We start from the raw sequence: 26,829 nt of genomic DNA, 5'->3' as shown, positions 1-26,829 counted from the left end.
TCTTGTGGAGCTGCTGGATGGGTTCAAACCACCAACCTTTCAATTAACAGCCGAGTGTTTAACCATTGCGCCACCAGGGTTCCTTGCACCAGGCGGGGGCAGGGGGGTTGAATTCCAGGTGTTCTCTGAGCCTCAGTTTCCCCATCTGCACAATGGACATGCAGGGGTCCCTGTGATACTTGGGAGGCTGGAGGGGTGCCTGGTGCGGGAGGGCATAGGGGGCCTGGAGTGCTTCCACCAAGCTGGCTGGTGACCTCAGGCTAAGCTAGCTTCCCTGGCCCCATCCCTCACCTGCCACCCACACCACACACCTGGGGCCCCCTCCCCACCGCCTAGCTGCAAGCCAGGGGTCAAGGGAGGGTTGACAGGGGCCTCTGGAAGGCCAGGCTGGGGCTACATTGGAGGCTGGGGGGGGCACCGGGTACTCATCCCCAACCCCTGGGACCTCAGCTTTTGGCTGTCTCCTGGCTGAATTGATGTCAGACAGAGAGCGAGACATCTCTCTTTCTCTCCGTTTTTATCTCTGTCTCTGGGGTTCCAAGGGGACCCTCATGGGATCCATAATGGCAGGGGACCTGGCCGCCTGGGCCAACACTGGGGGACCCCAGAGTGCCTTCCTTATCCCTAAGCCCCATCCCTGGACTCCCATCACCTTCACACACAGCCTGGAATCACACCTGTGGCTCATTTCCCACCCATCCCAGGCTGCGGGGGCCCCCTCCCTGCCCACCAGCCGCCCCTTGGCTCGCAGCCCGGGGGCCCCAGAGGGAAGAAGTTTCCAACAGACTGGCACCTCCCTCACCTACCCAGCCCAGGCCGAGGCGCTGGGGGGTCCGATGGGGGCAGAGACCCTGGCAGGGGAGCTGGGAAGCCTCACCTCAACCCGCAAACTGGTCCCAGCTCATCTCAAGCCTCAGGAAGGGGTGGGCTCTGGGCCCAGGCCTGTCCCAGGAAGGCCTTGCCAGGCATGGCCAGGGAGGGGAGCCCAGAGAGGGTCAGGAAACATCTCAGCAAATTCAGGTTGAGCTTCCTCTGGCATTTGGGGTAGGGAGGATCCTCTGACCCCAAAGGCTAGATCCCGGGAGCCAGCACTTAGTCCGGTTGGGCATCCCTGAGGCCAGGCAGCTGGGATTCAAACACTAGCCCCCCAGCTTCTAAGGAGATGGACAATGCAAATGTAAATAAAGTCTGAAATAAAATTGTAGACAAAAGAGGTGGTTTGAAACTGTAAAACGAAATGATGGGAGGGCTGTGTCTTGAAGCTTCCTTGAAGAGCTGGCACCTTTAGAAGGAAGAGGAGGCCCCATATTTCCTGAGGAGGGGGAGGGGGACAGAAAGTGCAAGGTGTGAGTGCTGTACAGGGTGAGAGAGGTCGATGTCACAGTGGGGCCACCGAGGTTGACATTTGGGCCAGGACGGAGGTGGGGCAGCAGCGGTGACAGTGAGGGGGTAGGAGAGGCAAACTGAGCCCCTAGCTCCTGGGTCCTGCCCTGACAATGACAGTTGGGGTGGTGGTGAGAGCTTCATTTCCAGTCACTGTGGAGTAGCAGGACTCCCAGGGAGGGGTGTGCACGGGCAGAGATGGGGACCAGGGACCCCAATCACGGGCTTCCCCATTGCTGCAACCGGGGCTCAGCACGGAGTTGGGGCTCAGTCCAGAGTTGGGGCTCAGCCTGGGGTCAGGACTCAGCCTGGTGCTGAGGGCTGAGTCTGGAGTTGGGGCTCAACCTGGGGCTGGGGACTTAGCTTGGTGTCAGGGATTCAGCCTGGGGTAGGGACTCAGTCCAGAGTTGGGGCTCAGCCTAGGGTTGGGCCTCAGCCTTGGGTCTGGGTTTGAGGCTCAGCCTGTGGTTGGGGTTCAGTCCAGGGTTGGGGTTCAGTCTAGAGTTGGGGTACTGCCTGGAGTTCAGGGCTCAGCCTAAGGTTGGATTTCAGTCCAGGGATGAGGTTTAGCCTGATGTAGGGGCTTAACATGGGGCTGGGTGCTCAGCCCGGGGTCAGGCTTGGCCTGGTGCTGGGGGCTCAGCCTGGGGTGGGGCCTCAGCCTGGAGTGGGGGCTCAGTCTGGAGTCGGGGCTCAGCCTGGGGTGGAGGCTCAACTCTGGTCAGGCTCTGCTCTGCTGCAGTAGCAGACCCCTGGCCAGCCCCATCATCCAGCCTCCGTTACTCTGTGGGCTGCAGGCCAGCAGGCGGCTGTGCTGGGCTGGGGAGGGGAGGGGTGTATGGAAAATCCATCCCATCATCCCCAGGCCTGGCTGCTCCAGCCCCAGCCTGCGCAGTGATGGGTGACAGATGGCTATAGCTCCTGGGGATTATGGGTCTCGGGCCCCTGAGGTGGGGATGTGTGGTGACCTCCTGTGGCAGGCTAACCCCAACCCCCATCTGGCACCTGGCCAGAACAGGAGAACTGAAAGCCAGTTTGAGACGAACAGTTCCTTGGTCACCTCCTTGGGCCTCTCTCTGGCTCCAGTCAGTCCCAGCCAATCAGGAACTGCCAGGTAGAGGTCTTCTGGCACCTCCCTGACCCAGCCCCAGGGCGGATAAAGCCCCTCCTAACACCTGAGGGGCATTTGGAAGTGATGTTGAGCAATGACCCCGTCCACAGTAGAGCCACTCTGCCTGCATGCTCCCCCTGACGGGGAGCTCATTCCCCTGGGAAACCAGTGAACACTCCCTCTCAGTGGAGTTAACACTAGCCCCATTTTACAGATGGGGGAAATTGAAGCTGAGAAAAGGCCAACCCAGCCCTCAAATACTCAGTGATTAAAAGACAGGGCCAGGGTCCGCACCCAAACATTTGCTGACGCAGCCAGCAGCGCCTTCAGCCAAACTCTGATCACAAAATGGAGAACCGACAGATCCCTACAGCCCCTCACGAGAGACCTACTTTGGGGCTCTGGATCCTTGAGATACAGGCCTCATCACTGTTTCTCTGTTGGGGAAACAATACAGTGTGGGCAGATCTATGATGGGGGACACAGAGGAAATTGTGGAAGCCAGAGGAAGGCTCTGACCCAGATTGAAGGGCAGGGGAAAGTCCGGGGAGGCTCCCTGGAGGTGATGTCTGTGCTGAGCCCTGAAGGACCACTAGGAATTAACCAGGAGAAAGTGGGGAAAGACTGTCTCTTGCAGAGTTAATCTTGTGGAAAGATGTGAAAGCTGGAGACAACTTGTTGTGTGCCATCAAATGGATTCCGACTCCTAGAGATCCCACGTGACACAGTAGAACTGCCCCATAGGGTTTCCTAGGCTACAATCTTTACAGAAGCAGATTGCCAGGTCTTTCTCCCTCGGAGTAGCTGGGTAGCTGCTACTTTCGGTTAGCAGCAAGTGCTTAACCCTCGCACCCCCAGGGCTTCTTGGAGACAGCTTGGTGCATTGGAAATTTCCAGGTGACCCAGGCAGGAACCCTTCTCTTCCTGGGCCTTGGTTTCCGTGTGGCCAGGGTGGCAGTGAGGAGACTGCAGTCCTGCCTCTCAAAGCTTGGCCACAGGCCCAGAACATGGTGACACCAAGACTGTCAGCAGCCCCATGAATGATTTTTTTAATAAGTCACCAGATAACCCCAGCAGCCAAGGAGGGAGTGATGAGTTGATGTAGGACCCCTGCTTCCCTGGGCCGGCCCTGACTCCTGGGATCACCACCGCCGGAAATCACTGGGCGCACTCAGATGGTGGAACTGCAGGCAGTGTGAAACGCCCTTTCAGAAATGATTTCTGATCGGGGAACGGGAAGTACTCGATGCCCCAGGTTGGACCCAGAGCTTTGGCTCTGTAGCCTCCGTGTCCAGGGTGAGATCAGCAGAGCACAACCGGGCTTCTGTTGTGAACCATGTCTCATCCACTGTAGGAAGCTTGGGACGTGGAGGACCCAGCAGGGAGAGGAGCTGGTTTTGAGTCACACAAAGTGTCTTGGTGAGCCTACCAGACATGAGCCTCCAACACTGCCTTCATCCAGATACCCCTCTTCGCTGACCAGGACACTGCAGCAGCCTGAGAGAACATCTAAAAATACAAGTGTACGTGAGGAACCCTCTGCTTGAAGCCTCCCATGGCTCCCTATTACCCTGGCACTAAGCATGTCATTGCTGACCGACGTAGCCTGCCCTGCTCTCCTGCTCTCCTGCTCTGAAGACCCAGCCACACTGAATTCTCCCAGTTCCTCCAATATACTGGGACTTTTCCTCCCATAACCTTTGCAGGGGCTCTCTTCCGTTTTTACTCTAAGAACCCCGAGGCGCTTTACCTTGTAGCTCAAACATCCAGGAAGCTCAGACCGGGCCACACCTTCCTCGTCACTTGTCACTTGTGGTTATACCTGTGTGTTCACTTCAGGGCTTAAAGTCTTCTCTGTCTCACGCACAGGCTTCCTGCACCTGGCATATTGTAGGTGTCTTTAAAACTTCTGTGGACTGACTCGCTGAACGAGACGGTGGGGTCTGAGGGAAGTGGAGGTGGGTGGGAAGCTTGACATCCTGCTCACCTACCCTCCGCCACCCTCCCAAGGGATCCCTGGTGTCCCCTCCCAGTGGAACCCACTTTGAGAACCAGTGATTTCGGTCCAATTTCTCACTCTGTAGGGTCACTATGCATCGGAATCAACTTGATGGCAATGGATTTGTTTGTTTTTCACATTATAGGGGTCCCTCGGTGGTGGAAACTGTGAACGTGCTCGGCTGCTAACCAGAAGATTGGAGGTTCAAGTCCACCCGGGGCACCCCTGGAGAAAGGCCTGGTGACCTGCTTCAGGAAAACTCAGCCACTGGAAAACCTGTGGAGTACAATTCTACCCTGGCATTCGTGGGGTCACCATGGGGTGGAGTACACTCAGCTGGTTTCAATTTACGGATGTATCTGTTGACTGCAGGCCCGAAGGCAGGCAGCCTCAAAGATCACAGGTGGGGCCAGAGAGTGACCCTGTTTCACAACTTCCTGTATAGCGGGGACAAGAAGAGCCCCATAATTTTATTATGGGCTCTGGTCTAGTTCCAGGGACAGCCCAGATGGTACTGTGCTAAAGGTGTAGGGACATTTCCTTCTCCTCCCTGCTTATACCTCGCTCACACCTGGGGAGACCACCAGTCCTGCCATCCTTTGCCTCCCAGCCAGCTGCTCCACTGCACCTGTACACCGACCCCAAGGTAAGGTAGCCTCTTGGGGCACGCTGACCCGCTTACCCTAGAATGCTTTGATGCCTCCTGGGGAAGGCCTCTTTCCTCCCCAGGAAGGCTCCGTCTCTCCTCTCCCCCTTCTGTTGGCTTCCATTCTGTTTTTTTGTTGTGGGGAAAATCACGAGCAGAACATACACCAATTCAACAGTTTCTATATGTACATTTCAGTGACATTGATCACATTCTTTGAGTTGTGCAGTCATTCTCACCCTCCTTTTCTGAGTTGTTTTCCCCCATTAACCCAAACTCACGGCCCCCTAAGTTTCCCATCTAATCTTTCGGGTTGCTGCTGTCGGTTTGGTCCCATAGAGGTAGATCTTAAAGAAGCACAATGCTCAAGGCAGACATTCTTTACTAGTTAAGCTAAACTATTGTTTGAGTTCAAGAAGACTTCAGGGGATAGTTTTGGTTTAAGATTTAAAGATTCAGGGCAATAGTTTTGGGGGTTCATCCAGCCTCCATGGCTCCAGAAATGCTGAATTTTTTGAGAATTTGAAATTCTGCTCTACATTCTTCCCCTTTTGATCAGGGTTCTTCTGTAGAATTTTTTTTTTTTTTTTTTAGTTTGAGTATTTATTTTTATTATTAAAAATTTTTATTTTTGTGCTTTAGATGAAGGTTTACAGAGCAAGCTAGTTTCTCATTAAACAATTAATACATATATTGTTTTTTGACATTGATCCCTAACCCCCCAACATGTCAACACTCTCCCTTTCTCGACCTTAGGGAGCTTTCCTGTCCCCTCCTGCCTTCTAGTCCTTGCCCTGTGCTGGTGTGCCCCTTTAGTCTCATTTTGTTTTATGGGCCTGTCTAATCTTTGGCTGAAGGGTGAGCCTCAGGAGTGACTTCATTACTGAGCTAACAGGGTGTCCAGGGGCCATACACTCCCAGGGTTTCTCCAGTCTCTGTCAGGCCAGTAAGTGTTTGCTTCCATTCTACCTGCTTATTATGTTCAGCAGCTGGGCTGCCAGGCGACAAATGGTAGAGGGTTCTCTGGGTTCTGGAATGGCCTACAATTTGCTGGTGGCCCTTGGTCACAGGCAGGGGTCTTTCTGGGTACCGGGTGGACCGGGGGTGCAGTGGGCGGGGTGCTAGAAAGTTCCGATTAATTTACCCAAACAGGAGGAACTAGGTGTTTGTCTTTCTCCCTCGTAAACTTCTGGGTTAGAAACCCCTCTGCCTCTGGGGCCATCATGGTTGTTGTTGTTGTCATTGTGTGCCATCCAGTCAATTTTGGCTCTAGTGACCCCAGGTGACAGAGTAGAAATGCCCCAAACAGAATGGGGTTAGAGGAGAGACGGAACCTGTCTAGGAGGCAAGAGAGTTTTGCTTAAGAGCTTGGCTGCTCACCAAAAGGCCGCGGTTTGAACCCACCAGCCGCTCCTTGGCAAACCTATGAGGCAGCTGGACTCTGTCCTCCAGGGTCTCTAGGAGTCAGAATCCGCTCGACAGCAATGGATTCTGCTCTGAGTCGTACACGAGCCGATCACCTGGTCTTCCTGCCACGGAGCCACTGCGTGGTTTCACACTGCTGACCTTTTGGTTAGCAGCCGAGTGCTTAACTGTTGCATCACCAGGACCCACATTAGCATCCTAGATTTATCCGTTTCTTTCTGCCCCTGCCCAGCGGGGCCTTTTTTTTTTTTTGTGGTGAAAATATCACACACCAGAACGATCGCCAGCACTGGAACGTCCACGCTTACAATTCATTGACATACGTTTTTCATGCTGTGACATCATTATCACTGTCCTTTTCCAAAATATTCCACCGCCACTAAAATAAACTCAGTGCCCCCCAAAACAAAAACTCCCACTTACCACTCCCTCCCGCCCCCATAAAAAAAAAAATAGCTAACCATTAATAAGCTTTGGTTTCTATAGATTTGCTTATTTCATGTACATGAGATCATACAATATTTGTTCTTTTGTAACTGACATGGTAGCATTTTTCAATCCTTTTCTAAGATAGAGTTCAGCTTGGGTGGGATCTCAGCTCTCTGGGCTCCCAGGCCCCATCTCCACCAGCCTTCCACAGCTCCTACAAGGGGCCACCATATTGAAAAGCAAAAGGAACCACATTCATTTTAATTATGTTTCCATGAATTCTGTTTCTGCACTAAACCAAGGCTCTAGTGGTGCAAAGGAAGAGTACATGGTCAGTGTTTGGCCTCCATCCCACTCCTGGCTCAGGCCACCTCCCTGTATCTTTCTCCAGAAACATGGCTGTGATTATGTAATTCTAAGCCCAGCCCCTTTTCCATCACACAAAAGCCCCCTGCCAAATGTACTGCTCTCACCTTCAATGTTAGCCCAGAGCTATCTCATTGAAACCTCACTTGAGAACTGTATATATGAAAAATGTGAAATTGGCAAGTGTTGCTGTTGTCGTTGTAAGGTCCCATTGGTTCCAACTCATGGGGCCCCATCTATGTACAACAGAACGAAATACTGGCCAGTCCTGTGCCATACTCACAATCGTTGTTATGCTTGAGCCCATCATTGCAGCCACTGTGTCAATCCATCTCGTTGAATGCGTTCCTCTTTTTCAATGACCCTCTATTTTACCAAGCAAGATGTCCTTATCCTGGGACTGATCCCTCCTGATAACACGTCTAAAGTATATGAGACGCAGTCTCACCATCTTTGCTTCTAAGGATCATTCTGGCTATACTTCTTCCAAGACAAATTTGTTCGTTCTCTTGGCAGTCCATGGTATATTCAAGATTCTTCGCCAACACAATTCAAAGGCATCAATTCTTCAGTCTTCCTTATTCATTGACCAGCATTCACGTGCATATGAGGCGATTGAAAACACCATGGCTTGGCTCAGGCACACCTTAGTCTTCAAGGTGCCATCTTTGCTTTTTAACACCTCAAAGAGGTCTTTTGCAGCAGATTTGCCCAATGCAATGCTTCCTTTGATTCTCAACTGGTGCTCCTATAGGTGCTTTTTTTTTCTTTTTTCTATTGTACTTTAGATGAGGGAATTGACTCAATGGCACTGGTTTTTTTTTTTTTGGTTAGATGAGGGATTACAGGACAAACCAGTTTCTTGTTAAACATTTAGCGTACATATTGTTCCATAACATTGGTTTATAACCCCATGACATGTCAACACTCTCCATTCTCGACCTTAGGTTCCCTATTACCAGCTTTCCTGTCCCCTCCTGCCTTCTTGTGCTTGCCCCTGGGCTGGTGTGCTGTTTTACAGGCCTGTCTAACCTTTGGATGAAGGGTGAACCTCGGGAGTGAGTTCAGTACTGAGCTTAAAGGAGCCATATTCTCGGGGTTTCTCCAGTCTCTGCCAGGCCGGTAAGGCTGGTCTTTTTTTGTGAGTTAGAATTTTATTCTACAGTTTTCTCCAGCTCTGTCCAGGACCCTCTATTTGTGATCCCTGTCAGATCAGTCAGTGGTGGTAGCCGGGCACCATCCAGTTGTACTGGACTCGGTCCGGTGGAGGCCATGGTAGATGTGGCCCATTAGTCCTTTGGACAAATCTTGCCCTTGTATCTTTAGTTTTCTTCATTCTCCCTTGCTCCTGAAGGGGTGAGACAAATGGAGTATCTTAGATGGCCGCTCACAAGCTTTTAAGACCCCAGACACTACTCACCAAAGTAGACTGTACAACATTTTCTTTATAAAATGTTATACTAGTTGAGTTAGATGTTCCCCGAGACCACGGTCCCCACAGCCCTCAGACCAGCAATTCAGTCCCTCAGGGAGTTTGGATGTGTCTATGGAGCTTCCATGACCTTGCCTTGTACAGGTTATGCTGGCTTCCCCAGCATTGTGTCCTACCTTACTCTTCACCAAAGTTACCACTTATCTATTGTCTATTTAGAATTTTTCCATCCCCACCCCACCCCTCTCTTATAACCATCAAAGGTTGTTTCTTTTTGTGTGTAAACCTTTTCATGAGGTTTTACAGTAGTGGTCTTATACAGTATTTGTCCTTTTGTGATTGACTTATTTCACTAAGCATAATGTCCTCCAGATTCATCCATATTATGAGATGTTTCGAAAACTCATCATTGTTCTTTATCGTTGTTCAGTACTCCATTGTGGGTATGTTCCATAGTTTGTTTATCCATTCATCTGTTGATGGGCATCTGGCTTGTTTCCATCTTTTTGCTATTGTGAACAATGTTGCAATGAACATGGGATATACTCCTGGGAAATATTCCATTTCAAGAGGTAGCATATGATCAGGAACCGATGGTACTGAAGGAAGAAGTCCAAGCTGCTCTGAAGGCACTGGCGAAAAACAAGGCTCCAGGAATTGATGGAATATCAACTGAGATGTTTCAACAAGCAGATGCAGTGCCGAAAGTGCTCACTCATCTATGCCAAGAAATTTGGAAGAGATCCAAAATTATGGCTATTTCCAAGAAAGGTGATTCAACTGAATTCAGAAATTATCGAACAAGATCATTAATATCACAATCAAGCAAAATTTTGCTGAAGATCATTCAAAAAAGGCTGCAGCACTATATCGACAGGAAACTGCCAGAAATTCAGGCTGGATTCAGAAGGGGACGTGGAACCAGGGATGTCATTGCTGATGTCAGATGGATCCTGGCTGAAAGCAGAGAACACCAGAAGGATGTTTACCTGTGTTTTATTGACAATGCAAAGGCATTTGACTGTGTGGATCATAACAAATTATGGGTAACATTGCAAAGAATGAGAATCCCAGAACACTTAATTGTGCTCATGAAGAACCTGTACATAGATCAAGAGGCAGATGTTTGGACAGGATAAGGGGATACTGATTGGTTTGAAGTCAGGAAAGGTGTGTGTCAGGGTTGTATCCTTTCACTGTACCTATTCAGTTTGTATGCTGTGCAGATAATCCAAGAAGCTAGACCATACGAAAGAATTGGAGGAAGACTCATTAACAACCTGCATTATGCAGATGACACAACCTGGCTTGCTGAAAGTGAAGAGGACTTGAAGTAGTTACTGATGAAGATCAAAGACCACAGCCTTTAGTATGGATTACACCTCAACTTAAAGAAACAAAAATCCTCACAATTGGGCCAATAAGAAACATCATGATAAATGGAGAAAAGATTGTAAGTAGTCAAGGATTTCACTTTACTTGGATCCACAGTCAGTGCCCATGGAAGCAGTAGTCAAGAAATCAAAGGAGACATTGAGTTGGACAAATCTGCTGCCAAACACCTCTTTCAGGTGTTAAAAAGCAAAGATGTCACTTTGAGGACTAAGGTGTGCCTGACCCAAGCCATGGTATCTTCAATCTCATACGCATGTGAAAGCTGGACAATGAATAAGGAAGACCGAAGAATTGATGCCTTTGAATTGTGGTATTGGAGAAGAGTTTTGAATATACAATGGCTGTCAAGAGAACAAACAAATCTGTCTTGGAAGAAGTACAACCAGAATGTCCCTTAGAAGCAAGAATGGCGAGACTGGGTCTTACATACTTTGGATACGTTGTCAGGAGGGATCAGTCCCTGGAGAAGGACATCATGCTTGGTAAAGTAGAGGGTGAGCGGAAAAGAGGAAGACCCTCAATGAGATGAATGCACACAGTGGCTGCAACGATGGGCTCAAGCAAAATGATTGTGAGGATGGTGAAGGACCAAGCAGTATTTCGTTCCATGTACATAGGGTCACTATGAGTCAGAACCAAACAACAACAACATATTCCTAGACTGGAATTGCTGGATCATATGGTATTTTTATATCTAGCTTTCTGAAGAAGAGCCATATCGTTTTTCAAAATGGTTGCACCACTTTGCATTCCCACCAGCAGAGCATAAGAGTTCCGATCTCCCTCCAGCCTCTCCAGCATTTGTTATTTCCTGTTTTTTTGATTCGTGCCAGTAATGCCAGGGTGGGATGGTATCTCATAGTGGTTTTGATTTGCATTTCTCTGATGGCTAGAGATCGTGACCATCTCCTCATGTGTCTGTTGGCCGCTCGAATGTCTTCTTTGGTGAAGTGTCTGTTCATTTCCTTCCCCCCCCCCTTTTTTTTTAACTGGATTGCCTTTTTGTTGTAGAGGTGTTGGATTTTCTTGTACATTTTAAAGATTAGACCTTTGTCTGATTTGTAATAGCCAAAAATTTTTTCCCAGTCTATAGGTTCTCTTTTTACTTTTTTGGTGAAGTCTTTTGATGAGCACAGCTCTCTAATTTTTAGAAGATCCCAGTTATCTAGCTTATCTTCTGCAGCCTGTGTGTTGTTGGCTCTGGTTTGTATCCTGCTAATGCTGTGTATTAGGGCCTCTAGCGTTGATCCTATTTTTTCTTCTATGAACTTCATAGTTTTGGGCTTTATATTTAGGTCTTTGATCCATTTCCAATTAGTTTTTGTACACGGTGCGAGGTACGGGTCTTGTTTCTTTTTTTTTTTTCTTTTTGCAGATGGACTTCCAGTTTTGCCAGCACCATTTGTTAAAAAGACTGTCTTTTCCCCATTTGATGGACCTTTGTCCCCTTGTCGAAGATCAGGGGACAATAAGTGGATGGATTTACATCTGGTTTCTCAATTCTGTCCCATTTCTTTTTCTTGCCTTATTGCTCTAGCTTGGACTTCCAGCACAATGTTAAATAGGGGCGGTGATGAAGGGCACCCTTATCTTGTTCCTGTTCTCAAGGGGAGTGTTTTCAGCCTCTCTCCATTAAGAATGATATTGGCCACTGGGTTTGCATAGATGCCCTTTATTATGTCGAGAAGTTTTCCTTCTATACCTAATTTATTGAGAGTTTTTGTCAGGAATGGGTGTTGGACTTTGTCGAGTGCCTTTTCTGCATCTATTGAGAGGATCATGTGGTTCTTTTCTTTCCTTTTATTTATGCAGCAGGTTATGTTGACTGATTTTCTAATGCTGAACCATCCTTGCATACCTGGTATGAATCCTACTTGGTCATGATGCTGAATGCTATTGGCTAGAGTTTTGTTGAGAATTTTTGCATCTATATTGGTGTGTAATTTTCTTTTTTTGTGGTGTCTGCCTGGTTTGGTATCAGGGTTATGCTGGCTTCATAGAATGAATTCAGAAGTGTAGTTTCCTTTTCTATGTTCTGAAATCGTCTGAGTAGTACTGGTGTAAGCTCTTCTCTGAATGTTTGGTAGAATTCTCCGGTGAAGCCATCTGGCCAGGGCTTTTTGTTGTTGTTGTTGGGAGCTTTTTTTTTATTACCTTTTCAATCTCTTCTCTTGTTATGGGTCTCTTCAGATTTTCAACATCATTTTGTGTTAGTTTGAGTATGCAGTGGGTTTCTAGAAATTTGTCCATTTCTTAGGTTTTCAAATTTGTTGGAGTGTAGTTGTTCATAATACTCTGTTATGATCCTTTTGATTTCAGTTGGGTCTGTTGTAATGTCCCTGATTCCATTTCTTATCTGAGTTATTTGCATCCTCTCCTGTTCTTCTTTTGGCCAGTGGTTTGTCAAGTTTGTCAATCCTTTCAAAGAGCTAACTTTTGGTTTTGATGATTCTTTCTATAAATTTTCAATTCTCTATTTCACTTATTCATGCTCTGAGCTTTATTATTTCCTTGCTTCTGGTGGCTGTGGCTTTTTTTTTTTTTTTTTTTGCTGTTCTCTTTCTATTTGTTGTGTAACTAATGTTTTGATTTTGTCCCTTTCTTCTTTTTTGATGTGTGCGTCTATTCCTATAAATTGGCCTCTGAGGACTGCCTTTGCCAAGTCCCAAGGGTTTTGGCATGATATATTTTCATTCTCATTCGATTCTCGGAATTTTTTGATTCCATCTCTGATTTCTTCTATTTCCTAGTGGTTTTTAAGCAGGGTATTATTCAGTTTCCACATAATCGATTTTATTTTTCTTGCTCTACTGTTGTTAATTTCTACCTTGATGGCATTGTGGTCAGAGAAGATACTTTGTATTATTTCAATGTTTTGGATTTTGTTGAGGGTTGCTCCATGGCCTAAGATGTGATCTATTCTGGAGACTGTTCCATGTGTGTTGGAAAAGTATGTGTGTACTTTGCACCTGTTGGGTGGAGTGTTCTGTATATGTTTATGAGGTCAAGTTGGGTGATCGTGCCCTTTAGCTCTTCTGTATCTTTGTTGAGTTTCTTTCTAGATTGTTCTGTCGTTTACAGAGAATGGTGTGTTGAAGTCATTGTGGAACTGTCCGTTTCTCTTTTCAGTACTGTTAGAGTTTGTTTTAAATATTTGGAGCCCTCTCATTGGGTGCATAGATGATTATTATGGGTATGTCTTCATGATAGATCATCTCTTTAATCATTATATAGTGCCCTTCTTTGTTTTTTTATGGTGGGTTTTCTTTTAAAGTCTGTTTTATCTGAGATTAGTGTTGCCACTCCTGCTCTTTTTTGGTAGCTGTTTGCTGGATATATTTTTTTCCTTCCTTCAATTTTTTAGTAAATTTATATCTTTGTTTCTAAGGTGTGTCTCTTGTAGACAGCATATTGATGGATCCTGTTTTTTTTAATCCATTCTGTCACTCTCTTTATGAATGCATTTAAGCCATTTCCATTCAGTGTCATTATTGATAGGTGTGAGTTTATTGTTGTCATTTTGTAGTGCCTTTTTTTTTTTTTGTGATGCCAACGTTTTCTTCATTCCTCTTACTCTCCTGTGCTGAATTCCTTTTGTTTGTGGATTTTTTTTTTCATTTCTTTTGTTTTGTAGATGTTGTTTTTACTGAGACTTTATGTTTTTCTTCTTTATCTTGTGGTTACTTTGACAAACTTTCTTTGTGGTTGCCTTGAAATTTACCCTTATCTTCCTAGCTTTGAACCAGTCTATTATTACCTGGTATTGCCGTGCCTTCTTGTCCATTAGGAAGTTCTATACCTACACCGTTTATTTCTCTTATTGTTGTAACATTGTTGTCATTTACAGATTATCCTCTCTGGTTCCCTGTTGTAATTCTTTTGGTTTTGGATAGGCCTTGAGAGTTCATTTCCTAGGTTGGTATCTGGCTGGTATGATCTTGTGTCCTAGATTCAGGCTGTGATCTGATGTTGTTTGTTCTTAGACCAAAGGACTCCCTTTAATAATTCTTGTAAGTTTGTTTTGGTTTTTACATTGTCCCTTAATTTCTTTTTATCTAGAACTGTCCTAATTTCACCATCATATTTGAATAAGAGTTTTGCAGGATATATTATTCTTGGTTGGCAATTTTTTTCTCTCAAGGTTTTAAATACATCATCCCATTGCCCTCTTGCCTGCATAGTTTCTGCTGAATAATTAGAGTTTAGTCTTATTGTTTCTCCTTTGTATGTGACTTTTTGTTTTTCTCAAGCCTCTCTCAGGATTCTTTGTCTTTGGTTTTAGGGAGTGTGATTATGATGTGCCTTGGTGATTTTCTTTTGGGATATATCCTATATGGGGTTTGTCGAGCTTCTTGGATGGTCAGCTTTTCATCTTTCATAATATTGGGGAAGTTTTCTGTCAGCAATTCTTCAATGATCCTCTCTGTGTTTTTAGTTTCTCCCCCTCTTCTGGAACTCCTATCACTCACAAATTTTTGCTTTTAGTTGTATCCCACGTAATTCTCAGGATTTCTTCATTCTTTTTTCTGATTTTCCTCAGAGTTTTATCCAAGTGTTTGTCTTCAGTTTTACTGCTCATCTTCCATTGTTTCAAACCTGCTCCTCAGCCCTTCTGTGACCCTGTCCACTTCCGAAATCTTGCTGTTGATGATTTCTAACTGTTGTTTTTGTATGATTTCTAGTTGTGAATTGATTTTGGCATTTTGTTCTTGTATTATTTTCCTGAATTATTGAATTTTTTTGTCTGTATTTTCCATGAATTTGCCTGCCTTTTCCATGAATTTGTCTATTTTCCCCTCATTTTTGTCTGCTTTTTGCTTCAATTCCTGGATAGCCCTGAGTATTAGAGATTTGAATTCCCTATTAGGTAGTTCTAGTGCCTTTTCTTCTACTGGAAAGTCATCGGATGTTTTATTTTGGATGCCTACTGGAACCATTGTCCTTTTTTTTTATGTTTTGATATTGTCTGCTGTCTTCAGAACATTCAGTAGTTACTTTCTTTGTTTATTGATAGTAGATTTGTTTGTTTTGTCCTGCATTTTTTATTTCTTTTCTTACGTCTGAGCAGGCAGACTGTGCATTTTTTGTTGTTTGGTCATCTGTAGGCATGATATTTTTCACTTCCTTGTCCTATAGGCAGGGCCAGTTGCTCAGGTATGGTACAGCAGGGCAGGTCCAGCTGAAGGGGATGGACTGGGGTGGGTCGTTGGTGGCACGTACCAGGGCCAACAGGGTGGGCTAGAAATCAGTACAGGGCAGGTTCTGGTAGGCTATGCCTCTGCTGCTCGGGAGTGTGATGTTCAGCACGTGGTGTGGGTAGGCAGGAAGGAGAGGGGAGGTTGTGATGTGTGGAGCTAAGATGGGTATGGGAAAGATGAGAGAGAGGAGAGAGAAACAGGAGCCAAAAACAAACAAACAAAAGATAGTGCTAAGGGAGCTTACCTTTGGAGTGGAGAGAAGAGAAACTGAGAAATGGAGAAAAACAAAAAGAAAAAGGGAAAAAGAAAAAAAGTCAAATAAAAATTAGAAAGAGAAGAAAAGCCCCCAAAGAACCCACTAGTGTGGTTGCGAGGACCAGGGAAGTGGTACTTCTAGCACAATACAGCCTGGCTAGAAGGGGTAGAGATGTCACACAGTGCCAGGTAGTCAGGAGATAGAAAAGGTAAGTATAGAGAGATGAGAAACTGAGAACTGAAGAAACACAAAAAGGAAAAAAGTCCCCAGGGTTCTCACTGATGCAGCTAAGCTGACCGGGAAGTGGCTCCCAAGCCACACAGTACAGCCCAGCTAGAAGGGGTCCCAAGCCACAAAAAGAAAAAGGAAACAAACAGAACAAAACAAAACAAAACAACAAAACAAAAAAGCCCTGGGGATTCCACCTATGTGGTGGTGCAGGCCAGGAAAACAGTTCCCCAGTCGAGCAGCACTTCACAGCCTTTCAAGAAGAAGCAAAGATGGCACACAGAGCCACATGTTCGAGAGAAAGGAGGGGAAAGTGGTGAGAGGCACAGAAGAAACCAAAAGAAGTGGAAAAAAGCAACATCAGCAACAGACAAATGGCACTGATGGAGCCAGCCAGTGTGGGCAGGGAGAATTCAAGCAGCATGAGACCAAAGCCAGTGCCTCCCAGCCAAGAGACTGCAGCTGACAAGAAGCAGAGGAGGCCGAGTGGTGGTGAAGAAGGGAGGGGGGTGGGAAAGCATATATCGCTGCTTACTGGGTGCTGTGTCTCCTGCTAGGAGCTCCATGAAGCTGCTTTCCCGTGCTCCCTGTCTGCTGATCTCCAACAGGAGTCCAAGATGGTGAACCCATGCTGCGTTAGGTGATAGGGGGCCTCCACACATATCTCCTCAATCTCTGTTCTCTGTCAGTTTCTTATTCCATTCAGTGCTTGGCTGAGTTCTTTGTCTCTTCATTTGATGCTTAGGGTCCCCGGACTCACATTTGTCTCTGTTTTAGTTTTTTGTGTCTTTGCTTTGGAGGAACGGCGTGGCACTTCCATCTATAGCATCATGTTGGCTCTGCCCTGAAAATGAAATCTTTGACACCTTCAACCTTTTCTCCATTTATCGTTGTCTTAGTTATCTGATGCTGCTGTAACAGAAATACCGTAAGTGGATGGCTTTAACAAAGAGAAATTTATTGTCCCAAAGTCTAGTATGCTAGAAGTTCAAATCCAGGGCACCAGCTCTAGAGGAGGGCTTTCTCTGTCTGTCGGCTCTGGGTAAAAGTCCTTGTCATCAATCTTCGTTTGGTCTAGGAGCTTCTCCACTTAGGAACCTTGGGTTCAATGGAATGCATTCTGCTCCTGGTGCTGCTTTCTTAGTGGTATGAGTTTCCCCTGTCTCTCTGCTCACTTCTCTCTTTTATATGTCAAAAGAGATTGGCTTAAGACACAACCTAATCTTGTAGATTGAGTCCTGATTCATTAACATGTTCTTGTTAGTTGCCGTCGAGTCGGTTCAAACTCATAGCAAACCTATGTACCACAGAACAAAAGACTGCCTGGTCCTGTGCCATTCTTACAATCGTTATGCTTGAGCCCATTGTTGCAGCCACTGTGTGCATTCATCTCATTGAGGGTCTTCCTCTTTTCCACTGACCCTGTACTTTGCCAAGCATGATATCCTTCTCCAGGGACTGATCCCTCCTGACAACATGTCCAAAGTATGTAAGACGCAGTCTCACCATCCTTGCCTCTAAGGAGCATTCTGGCTGTACTTCTTCTAAGATGGATTTGTTCCTTCTTTTGGCAGTCCATGGTATATTCAGTATTCTTCACCAACACCACAACTCAAAGACGTCAATTCTTCTTCGGTCTTCCTTATTCATTGTCCAGCTTTCACATGCATATGATGCGATTGAAAATACCATGGCTTCGGTCAGGTGCACCTTAGTCTTCAAGGTGACATCTTTGGTCCTTTGCAGCAGATTTACCCAGTACTGTACATTTTTTGATTTCTTGACTGCTGCTTCCATGGCTGTTGATTGTGGATCCAAGTAAAATGAAATCCTTGACAACTTCAGTCTTTTCTCTGTTTATCATGATGTTGCTCATTGGTCCAGTTGTGAGGATTTTTGTTTTCTTTATGTTGAGGTGCAATCCATACTGAAGGCTGTAGTCTTTGATCTTTGTTAGTAAGTGCTTCAAGTCCTCTTCACTTGCAGCAAGCAAGGTTGTGTCATCTACATAACGCAGGTTGTTAATGGGTCTTCCTCCAATCCTGATGCCCCATTCTTTTCTTCATATAGTCCAGCTTCTTTTTTATTTGCTCAGCATACAGATTGAATACGTAGGGTGAAAGAATACAACTCTGACACACACCTTTCCTGACTTTAAAGCAATCAGTATCCCCTTGTTTGGTCTGAACGACTGCTTCTTGATCTATGTAAAGGTTCCTCATGAGCACAATTAAGTGTTCTGGAATTTTCATTCTTTGCAACGTTATCCATAATTTGTTATGATTCACACAGTCAAATGCCTTTGCATAGTCAATAAAACACAGGTAAACATCCCTCTGGTATTCTCTGCTTTCAGCCCTGATCCATCTGACATCAGCAATGATATCCCTAGTTTTACGTTCTCTTCTGAAACCAGCCTGAATTTCTGGTAGTTCCCTGTTGATATACTGCTGCAGCCATTTCTGAACGATTTTCAGCAAAATTTTGCCTGCGTGTGATATTAACGATATTGTTCTATAGTTTCCATATTCGGTTGGATCGCCTTTCTTGGGAATAGGCATAAATATGGATCTCTTCCAGTCAGTTGGCCAACTGACCCTCTACTTTAGCAAGCATGATGTCCTTCTCCAGGGACTGATCCCTCCTGACACATGTCCAAAGTATGTAAGATGCAGTCTCGCCATCCTTGCTTCTAAGGAGCATTCTGGTTGTACTTCTGAGACAGATTTGTTCGTTCTTTTGGCAGTCCATGGTATATTCAATATTCTTTGCCAACACCACAATTCAAAAGCAACAATTCTTCTTTGGTCTTCCTTATTCATTGTCCAGCTTTCACATGCATATGATGCAATTGAAAATACCAGGGCTTGGGTCAGGCACACCTTAGTCTGCAAGGTGACATCTTTGCTCTTCAACACTTTAAAGAGGTCCTTCACAGCAGATTTACCCAATGCAGTGCGTCTTTTGATTTCTTGACTGCTGCTTCCATGGCTGTTGATTGTGGATCCAAGTAAAATGAAATCCTTGACAACTTCAGTCTTTTCTCCGTTTATCATGATGTTGCTTATTGGTCCAGTTGTGAGGATTTTTGTTTTCTTTATGTTGAGGTGTAATCCATACTGAAGGCTGTGGTCTTTGATCTTCATTAGTAAGTGCTTCAAGTCCTCTTCACTTTCAGCAAGCAAGGTTGTGTCATCTGCATATTGCAGGAAGTAAACTTCCACCAATCCCTGTGACCCATTCTTCCTCATATAGTCCAGCTTCTCGAATTATCTGCTCAGCATACAAATTGAATAAGTATGGTGAAAAGATACAACCCTGAATCACACCTTCCCTGATTTTAAATCATGCAGTATCCCTTTGTCCTGTTCAAATGACTGCCCCTTTGTTCCTCATGAGCACAATTAAGTGTTCTGGAATTCCCATTCTTCACCAAGTTATCTACAATTTGTTATGATACACACAGTCAAATGCCTTAACATAGTCAATAAAACACAGGTAAACATTGTTCTGGTATTCTCTGCTTTCAGGTAGGATCCATGCGACATCAGCAATGATACCCCTCATTCCACATCCTCTTCTGAATCCAGCTTGAATTTCTGGCACTTTCTTGTTGATGTACAGTTACAGCCACTTTTGAATGATCTTCACCAAAATTTTACTTGCATGTGATATTAATGATACTGTTCAATAATTTTTGCATTAGGTTGGATCACCTTTTTTTGGAATAGGCATACATGTGGATCTCTTTCAGTCAGTCGGCCAGGTAGCAGTCTTCTAAATTTCTTGGCATAGATGAGAGCATTTCCAGCACTGCATCTGTTTGCTGAAACATCTCAGTTGGTATTTTATCAATTCCTGGAATTGGCTACCATTGTGTTATCTATATTTTTACAACAATTAAAAAATAAAATTAATTAAAAAACAAATATCACACAAGCCAAATGTGCAATTTCTGATTTTCTAGCAGCCACATTAAAAAAGAATAAAAAGATACAGGTGAAATTAATTTTAACAATCGCTTCGGTTTCACCCAATACAGCCAAAGCATTTTTTGAGATGGAATACGGAAATATCTAAGGGTATATTAGCATTCTTTTTCATACTGAGTCTTGGAAATCCAGTATGTATTTTACTCTTTAAAGGTAATTTTTTATAATTTTACTTTAGATGAAGGCTTCCAGGGCAAACAAATTCTAATTAAACAATACACAGATTGTTAAAGCTCCATTTTTTAAAAATAATTTTTATTGTGCTTTAAGGGAAAGTTTACAAATCAAGTCAGTCTCTCACACAAAAACCCATATACACCTTGCTACACACTCCCAATTACTCTCCCCCTAATGAGACAGCCCGCTCTCTCCCTCTACTCTCTCTTTTTGTGTCCTTTTTGCCAGCTTCTAACCCCCTCCACCCTCTCATCTCCCCTCCAGGCAGGAGATGCTAACATAGTCTCAAGTGTCCACCTGATCTAAGAAGCTCACTCCTCACCAGCATCCCTCTCCAACCCATTGTCTAGTCCAATCCATGTCTGAAGAGTTGGCTTTGGGAATGGTTCCTGTCCTGGGGCAACAGAAGGTCTGGGGGCATGACCACCAGGGTCCTTCCAGTCTCAGACCATTAAGTCTGGTCTTATGAGAATTTGGGGTCTGTATCCCACTGCTCTCCTGCTCCCTCAGGGGTTCTCTGTTGTGTTCCCTGTCAGGGCAGTCATCGGTTGTAGCCAAGCACCATCTAGTTCTTCTGGTCTCAGGATGATGTAGTCGCTGGTTCATGTGGCCCTTTATGTCTCTTGGGCTCGTAATTGCCTTGTGTCCTTGGTGTTCTTCACTCTCCTTTGATCCAGGTGGGTTGAGACCAATTGATGCATCTTAGATGGCTGTAAAGCTCCATTTTGAATGCTAAATTTTTAATGGTTATACTGAAATGGGAATATTGCCAAAACAATGAATTTGCGTTTAACAGGAAAAATTTTTTTTTACCATTGCTTCGGTTTTTTTTTAATTTTATTGTAGTAAAACTATATATCAGGGTTACCTAGTGGTGCTATAAGAGAAATTCCACAAGCAGATGGCTTTAACAAACAGGAATCTGAATTCAGGGCACTGGCTCTAGGCAAAGGCATTCTCTCTCTGTCAGCTCTGGAGGAAGGTCCTGGTCTCTAGGGATTGTTTCCTGGTTCCTTGGAGTTCTCCATCTGGCTTGGCATCAATCTTCCTGAATCTCTGCTCACTCAATTACTTGCTTAATCCCTTTTATATCTCAGAACAGACTGATTCAAGATATACATACACTAACCCTGCATCATTAACACAACAAAGACAACCAATTCCCAAATGGGGTTATAACCACAGACACAGAGGTTAGGATTTACAACACGTATTTCTGGGGGATACAATTCAATTCATAACAGTCTACCCTCTGGCCCCCCAAAATTCATATCCTTGTCATAGACAAAACACATTCACCCCATCACATCATCCTGAAAGTCTTAAATTAACTCCAGGCACAAAATTTCATCTTCTGTATCATCTAAACCAAATATGGGTGAGACTTTAGGTGTATTTCATCCTGGGGAAAAATTCCTCCTTATCTGTGAACCTGTGAAACCTAGATTACAAGTTATCTCTTTTTAAAGTTCAATGATGGAACAGGCATGAGGTAGATATTTCCATTACAAATGGGAGAAACTGGAGGGAAAGAAGGAATGACAGGCATCAAGCAAGTCCAATGCCCAGAAGAACAATTTACATTAGCTCTCAAGTCTTGAAAATAATCCTCTATTCTCTGAGACCACCTAAGCAATGGCCCTGCCCTTCACACTCTGGGTTTTGGCCATGCCCTCTGGATTCTGGTAGGAGGCCTTTCAGGCCTGGGTTTCAGCATTGCCTTCCAGACCTTATGCTCCCTCGGCTTTGCTCGGCCCCGTTCTCCTAGTACATTTGAGTGCCAAACTCACACCCTTGACACCAGCAGGACCTGTTCTTCTGTCCCTTCAGCATGATAGCCCCTCCCCCTCAGCTTTGAACAGCGGCCCCGTTCCCTTGGCACACCATAACAGCAGCCCCACACTTGGGAACTGAGTTGGCAAATATCCTACTCTTTGAAACCTTGGAGGCTGTGGCCCCACCCTTTGAGATCCAGAAGGCTGTGGCCCCACCCTTTGAAACTGAGAAGGCCCTGCTTTCCGTGCTTCTTCCAACAGTTCTGCTGATCTCTCAGCTGCTCCAGGGATGGTTCTTTTCTTTTCTTGGAGGACAACAGGCCTGTTTCCTGCCTGTAGAATTCCATGAGGCAGACAGAGTTCTTTCCTTTCATTGTTTCTCTGTCCCCTTCAGTCTGAGCTGATGGGTTTTCTGCTGTGATCGTTGGTTAGATCCATCAGTCACAGGCTTAATCTCTTTAAGAAAAGATTGTGTAGCCATATCCTTGGTGAACATTTTAGGACACGTGTCCTTAGTTTGTACAACCGAATTGTCCAAATCTTTAAGTTCTGTTTTTATTTACACAGTTCATTTTTAAGTTCATCTCTTTCCTCCTGCATTTTACTATATGTGGCATGACTCAGTGGTTAAAATGATCAACTGCTAACTGAAAGGTCAGTGGTTCAAAATCACCAGCAGGTCCACGGGAGAAAGGTGTGGAAGTCTGCTTCTGTAGAGATTTACAGCCCTGGAAACCCCACAGGATCACTATGAGTTGGAATTGACTTGATAGCAGTGGGTGTTTTGGTTTTGGACAAGGAAAAACCACTCAGCCCCTTTAAGATCTTGCTTAGAAATATCATCTTCCAGGTATCCAAGTTCATCACTTAGAATAAACATTTGAATAATTCAGACAAGTTCTTCCATTTCTGCATTGACCAATCACATGTTCCTCATTTCTTCTAAAGCCTCACCAGAAACACATTTAATGTCCACATTTATAGTGACATTCTCTTGTTGTTGCCCTCTCTAAGATGATAGAGATTTTCTCTGTACTCTCCTCACTTCCTTCCTAGTCCTCACCAGCATTGTCTTTGACATCCATAATTCTACCAACAACCTCTTCAAGGCAATCTAGGCTTTTACTATTAGGCACCTTAAAACTCTTCTAGCCTCTACCCATTACACAATTCCAAAACCACTTCCACATTTTAGGTTTCTGTTAGAGCAGCACCCCCCTCCCAGTACCAAATTCTGTCTCAGTTATCTACTGCTGCTATAACAGACACAAGTGGGTGCCTTTAACGAGCCTAAATTAATTTTCTCACAGTTTAGGAGGCTAGCAGTCTGAATCCAGGACACTGGCTCTAGGAGAGGGCTTTTCTTTTTCTGTTGGCTCTAGGGGAAGATCTTCATCTCTTCACCTTGTTTCCTGGTTCCTTGGAGATTTCCATGTGACTTGGCATCAGTCTTCCCCTATCTTTGCTCACTCGCTTACTGGTTTAATCCTTCTTATGTCTCAAAAGAGATCAACTGAAGATACATCCTACACTAATCCTGCTCATTAAGGTAACAAAGACAGCTCATTCCCAAATGGGGTAATAACCACAGGCATAGAGGTTATGATTTAAAACACATATTTTCAAGGGACACAATTCAAACCATAAAACTATATATAACAAAACATTTATCAATTCAACATTTTTAATAGATTTATGTTTTTATATCTATATAGATATATAGATATATATATATAGATAGATATATATAGATATATAGATATAGATATATATATATATAGATATATATATATATAGATATAGATATATATATATATATATACAGAGCCCTGGTGCTGAGTGGTTAAGAACTTGGCTGCTAATCAAAAGTCAGCAGTTCGAATCCACCAGCCACTCCTTGGAAACTCTATAGGACAGTTCTACTCAGTCCTATAGGATTATTATGAGTTGGAATGGACTCGATGGCAACTGGTGTGTGTGTTTGTGTATATATACATATATACTCATAGTGGTTTTTTTTATATATACTCATAGTGGTTAAGAGTCTGCCTGCTAACCAAAATGGTGGCAGTGGAATCCACCAGGCGCTCCTTGGAAACCCCATGGGGCAGTTGTACTCTGTCCTATAGGGTCACTATGAGTCAAAATTGACTCAGTGTGTATATATATATAATGACACTGCCCAATTCAGCATTTTCTTACATGTATGAGTCAGTGACATTGATTACTTTCATCATATTATGCAACCATGACTGCTATCCATTCCCAAATTATTCCAGCACTATTAGCAGAAACTCAGTGTCCCCTAAGCAATGATCCCCCACCCCCATTTCTCCCTCCAGCCCCTGGTATTATTTCTGTTTATTTAATATAAATTCACAATTGAATAACATTTTAAGTGCTTAATAGCCACATGGGTCTAGTGGTTCCCACCGTGAACAGTTCAGGCTTGTTGTTGTTGGGTGCCGTCAAGTAGATTCTGACTTATGGTACCCCACGTGACAAAGCAGAATTTCCCTGTAAGTTTTCTACCTGTGATCTGTGTCAGAGCAGGTGGCCAGGTCTTTCACCTGCAGGACCACTGGACGAGTTCAAACTGCCAACCTTTTGGTCAGCAGCCGACCACTTGACCATTTGCACTATCAGGACTCCTTCCAAGCAAACCCTATGGGGCAGTTCTGCTCTGTCATATTGGGTCATTGTAAGTTGAAAAACTCCAATGGCACCTAACAACAACCGTCTCAGAAGTTGTGATGATTATCTCTGGCGACCCCTGATCCGCCCTTGGGGGTGCAGGCTATTATTGTTGTTATCGATAATGTGTTCTCTGCTCTCCCTTCCTCCCAGCTTCTCTGACCCATGGATCCCATCGGCTGGGCCCAGGTACAATATCCCTGGCGCCACTGTCTCTTTGGGCTGCTGTTCCAGCTGCTTCTGGCTCTATGCCTGTTCTCTTACCTGCGCGTGGCTCCAGGCAAGCCCTGGACCATGGAATCCCTTGACATATCTGCCAAAGAGTCCTGCCAGTTGACCCCCAGCCGCCCACCCCTGGTCGTCCTGCTGTGGACATGGCCCTTCAATGTCCCTGTGCATCTGTCCCAATGCTCCAGGCTGCGGCCCGGCACAGCCGACTGCCAGCTGACCGCCAACCGCAGCGTGTACCAGCAGGCAGATGCAGTTATTGTGCATCACCGTGAGGTCAGCTCCAGGCCTTGGGCACAGCTCCCACCCTCCCCACGGCCACCAGGCCAGCGCTGGGTCTGGTTAAGCTTGGAATCCCCCTCACACTGCCGGCAGCTGAAGGCGCTAGATGGCTACTTCAATCTGACCATGTCCTACCGCAGCGACTCGGACATCTTCACACCCTATGGCTGGCTCGAGCCATGGCCTGGCCAGCCTGCCGAAGCGCAGGCCCACCTCTCAGCCAAGACCAAGCTGGTGGCCTGGGTGGTGTCCAACTGGCAACCAAACTCGGTCCGAGTGCGGTACTACCAGCAGCTGCAGCCCCACCTGAAAGTGGACGTGTACGGGCGCTCCCACCAGCAGCTGCCCTCTGCCACCATGATGGAGGTGCTGGCCCGGTACAAATTCTACCTGGCTTTCGAGAACTCCATGCACCCCGATTACATCACAGAGAAACTGTGGAAGAACGCCCTCCAGGCCTGGGCTGTGCCGGTGGTCCTGGGCCCCAGCAGAAGGAACTACGAGCGGTTCCTACCGCCCGACGCCTTCATCCACGTGGACGACTTCCCGAGCCCCCAGGCCCTGGCCCAGCACCTGCAGGCACTGGACAAGGACCAGGCCAGCTACCTGAGATACTTCCGCTGGCGGGAGACACTGCGGCCCTGCTCCAGAAGTTGGGCCCTGGACTACTGCAAGGCCTGCTGGCAGCTGCAACAGGACTCCAGGTACCAGACAGTGCCCAGCATAGCCTCCTGGTTCACTTGAGCTGCAGCCTGGGACCTGGGCTGCTAGGGACCTCACCTGCTGGGACCTCACCTGCTAGGAGGGACTTCACCTGTCAGGAGGTACCTCAGCTGCTGGGGACCCATCCTGCTGGGGACTTCACCTGCTGGGACCTCTCCTGCTAGGAGGGACTTCACCTGTCAGGAGGTACTTCAGCTGCTGGAGACTTCACCTGCCAGGGGAAATCTCAGGTGCTATGGAGCTTACCTGCTAGGGGAACCTCAGCTGCTGTGGACCTCACCTGCTGGGACTTCACCTGCCTGGACCTCACCTGCAGGGGTTTCACCTGCTGGGGACTGCACCCACCAAAGCACTCACTCTCTGGGGAATCTGGTCCCTGGGAAGAGCGGGTGGTGCTCCCAATAGTCATGGTTCTGGCTGGTCTTCCTGTGATTGTTATTGCTGTGTTCACTGCCTGTGTGGTTGGAGTCACAACATTGTCCCCACTGTCCAGCTGGGGATGCTGTGAAGAACACTGCTGTGCCCCCTTTTCTAGAGCATCCTCCTCACCCAGGGCAAGCCTCCCCCAGGGACATAGGTGATGTCTGTATTTTGGTTGTCACAGCTGGAGGCAGGGGTGCTGCCGGCACCTGGTGGGTGGAGGCCGGGGATGCTGCTCATCACCCTACAGTGCCCAGGACAGCCCCACCCCAGAGAAGGATCCAGCCCCAAATGTCAGGAGGTGGTGAACGCTGTCTGAGACCGTCTGGGGCCCTCAGGGTCAGGGGCCAGCAGGCCTTTAAAGCCCCATGGAGGCCTCTCCTCCAGCTGGCACCCAGGGGGGTCTGGCAGGTTGCGGAGACCACTGTGGGTGTAGGGTCAGGGTGTCTGGAGTTCCCTGGTGGGGGCAGGGCTTCAACAAGGGGATGGGCTTCCACCAGAGCCTGGGGCAAAGGTGGCTGGGTGTGCCTGACTGAGGGTTGGGGGCAGGATAGAGGATGGGGATTCCCCTGTGGGGGGCGGGGGGAGGTGCTGTGTGTGTGGCTGTGAGGGTGAGTGGAGGGCCAGACAGGGGTGGAGTGTCCATGTGATTGGGTGGGAGTGTGACCAT

The 26,829-nt window shown here is 46.2% G+C and overlaps 2 protein-coding genes, 1 long non-coding RNA gene and 1 pseudogene across 3 annotated transcripts in view; 3 read left to right on the top strand and 1 right to left on the bottom strand.

Annotated features, from left to right (window-relative positions):
- Positions 1-3,535: 3,535 nt before the first annotated feature.
- LOC126071994 (uncharacterized) lies at positions 3,536-6,705 on the bottom strand. Its single transcript, XR_007516437.1, has 3 exons — positions 6,520-6,705; positions 4,245-4,437; positions 3,536-4,003 (listed from the first exon to the last, which is right to left on the bottom strand). It is a non-coding gene; the product is annotated as an uncharacterized LOC126071994 (long non-coding RNA).
- On the top strand, positions 5,053-26,214 carry LOC126071984 (3-galactosyl-N-acetylglucosaminide 4-alpha-L-fucosyltransferase FUT3-like). Its single transcript, XM_049876542.1, has 2 exons — positions 5,053-5,139; positions 24,660-26,214. Exon 2 carries the CDS (start codon positions 24,672-24,674, stop codon positions 25,758-25,760), a length of 1,089 nt encoding a protein of 362 aa, XP_049732499.1. The 5' UTR covers positions 5,053-5,139; positions 24,660-24,671; the 3' UTR covers positions 25,761-26,214.
- LOC126071986 (3-galactosyl-N-acetylglucosaminide 4-alpha-L-fucosyltransferase FUT3-like) overlaps positions 5,053-26,829 on the top strand; it is an 86,042-nt gene continuing 64,265 nt past the window's right edge. The window contains exon 1 of the mRNA XM_049876543.1: positions 5,053-5,139. The gene's annotated coding sequence lies outside the window, so the exon portion shown is untranslated. The remainder of the gene's footprint in view (positions 5,140-26,829) is intronic.
- The window catches only part of LOC126071985 (3-galactosyl-N-acetylglucosaminide 4-alpha-L-fucosyltransferase FUT3-like), a 32,873-nt pseudogene continuing 11,096 nt past the window's right edge, over positions 5,053-26,829 (top strand).

The sequence above is a fragment of the Elephas maximus genome, chromosome 3, assembly GCF_024166365.1.
Source record: "Elephas maximus indicus isolate mEleMax1 chromosome 3, mEleMax1 primary haplotype, whole genome shotgun sequence".
Lineage (NCBI taxonomy): Eukaryota > Metazoa > Chordata > Mammalia > Proboscidea > Elephantidae > Elephas > Elephas maximus.
This window is presented reverse-complemented; position numbering and strand designations above follow the sequence as displayed.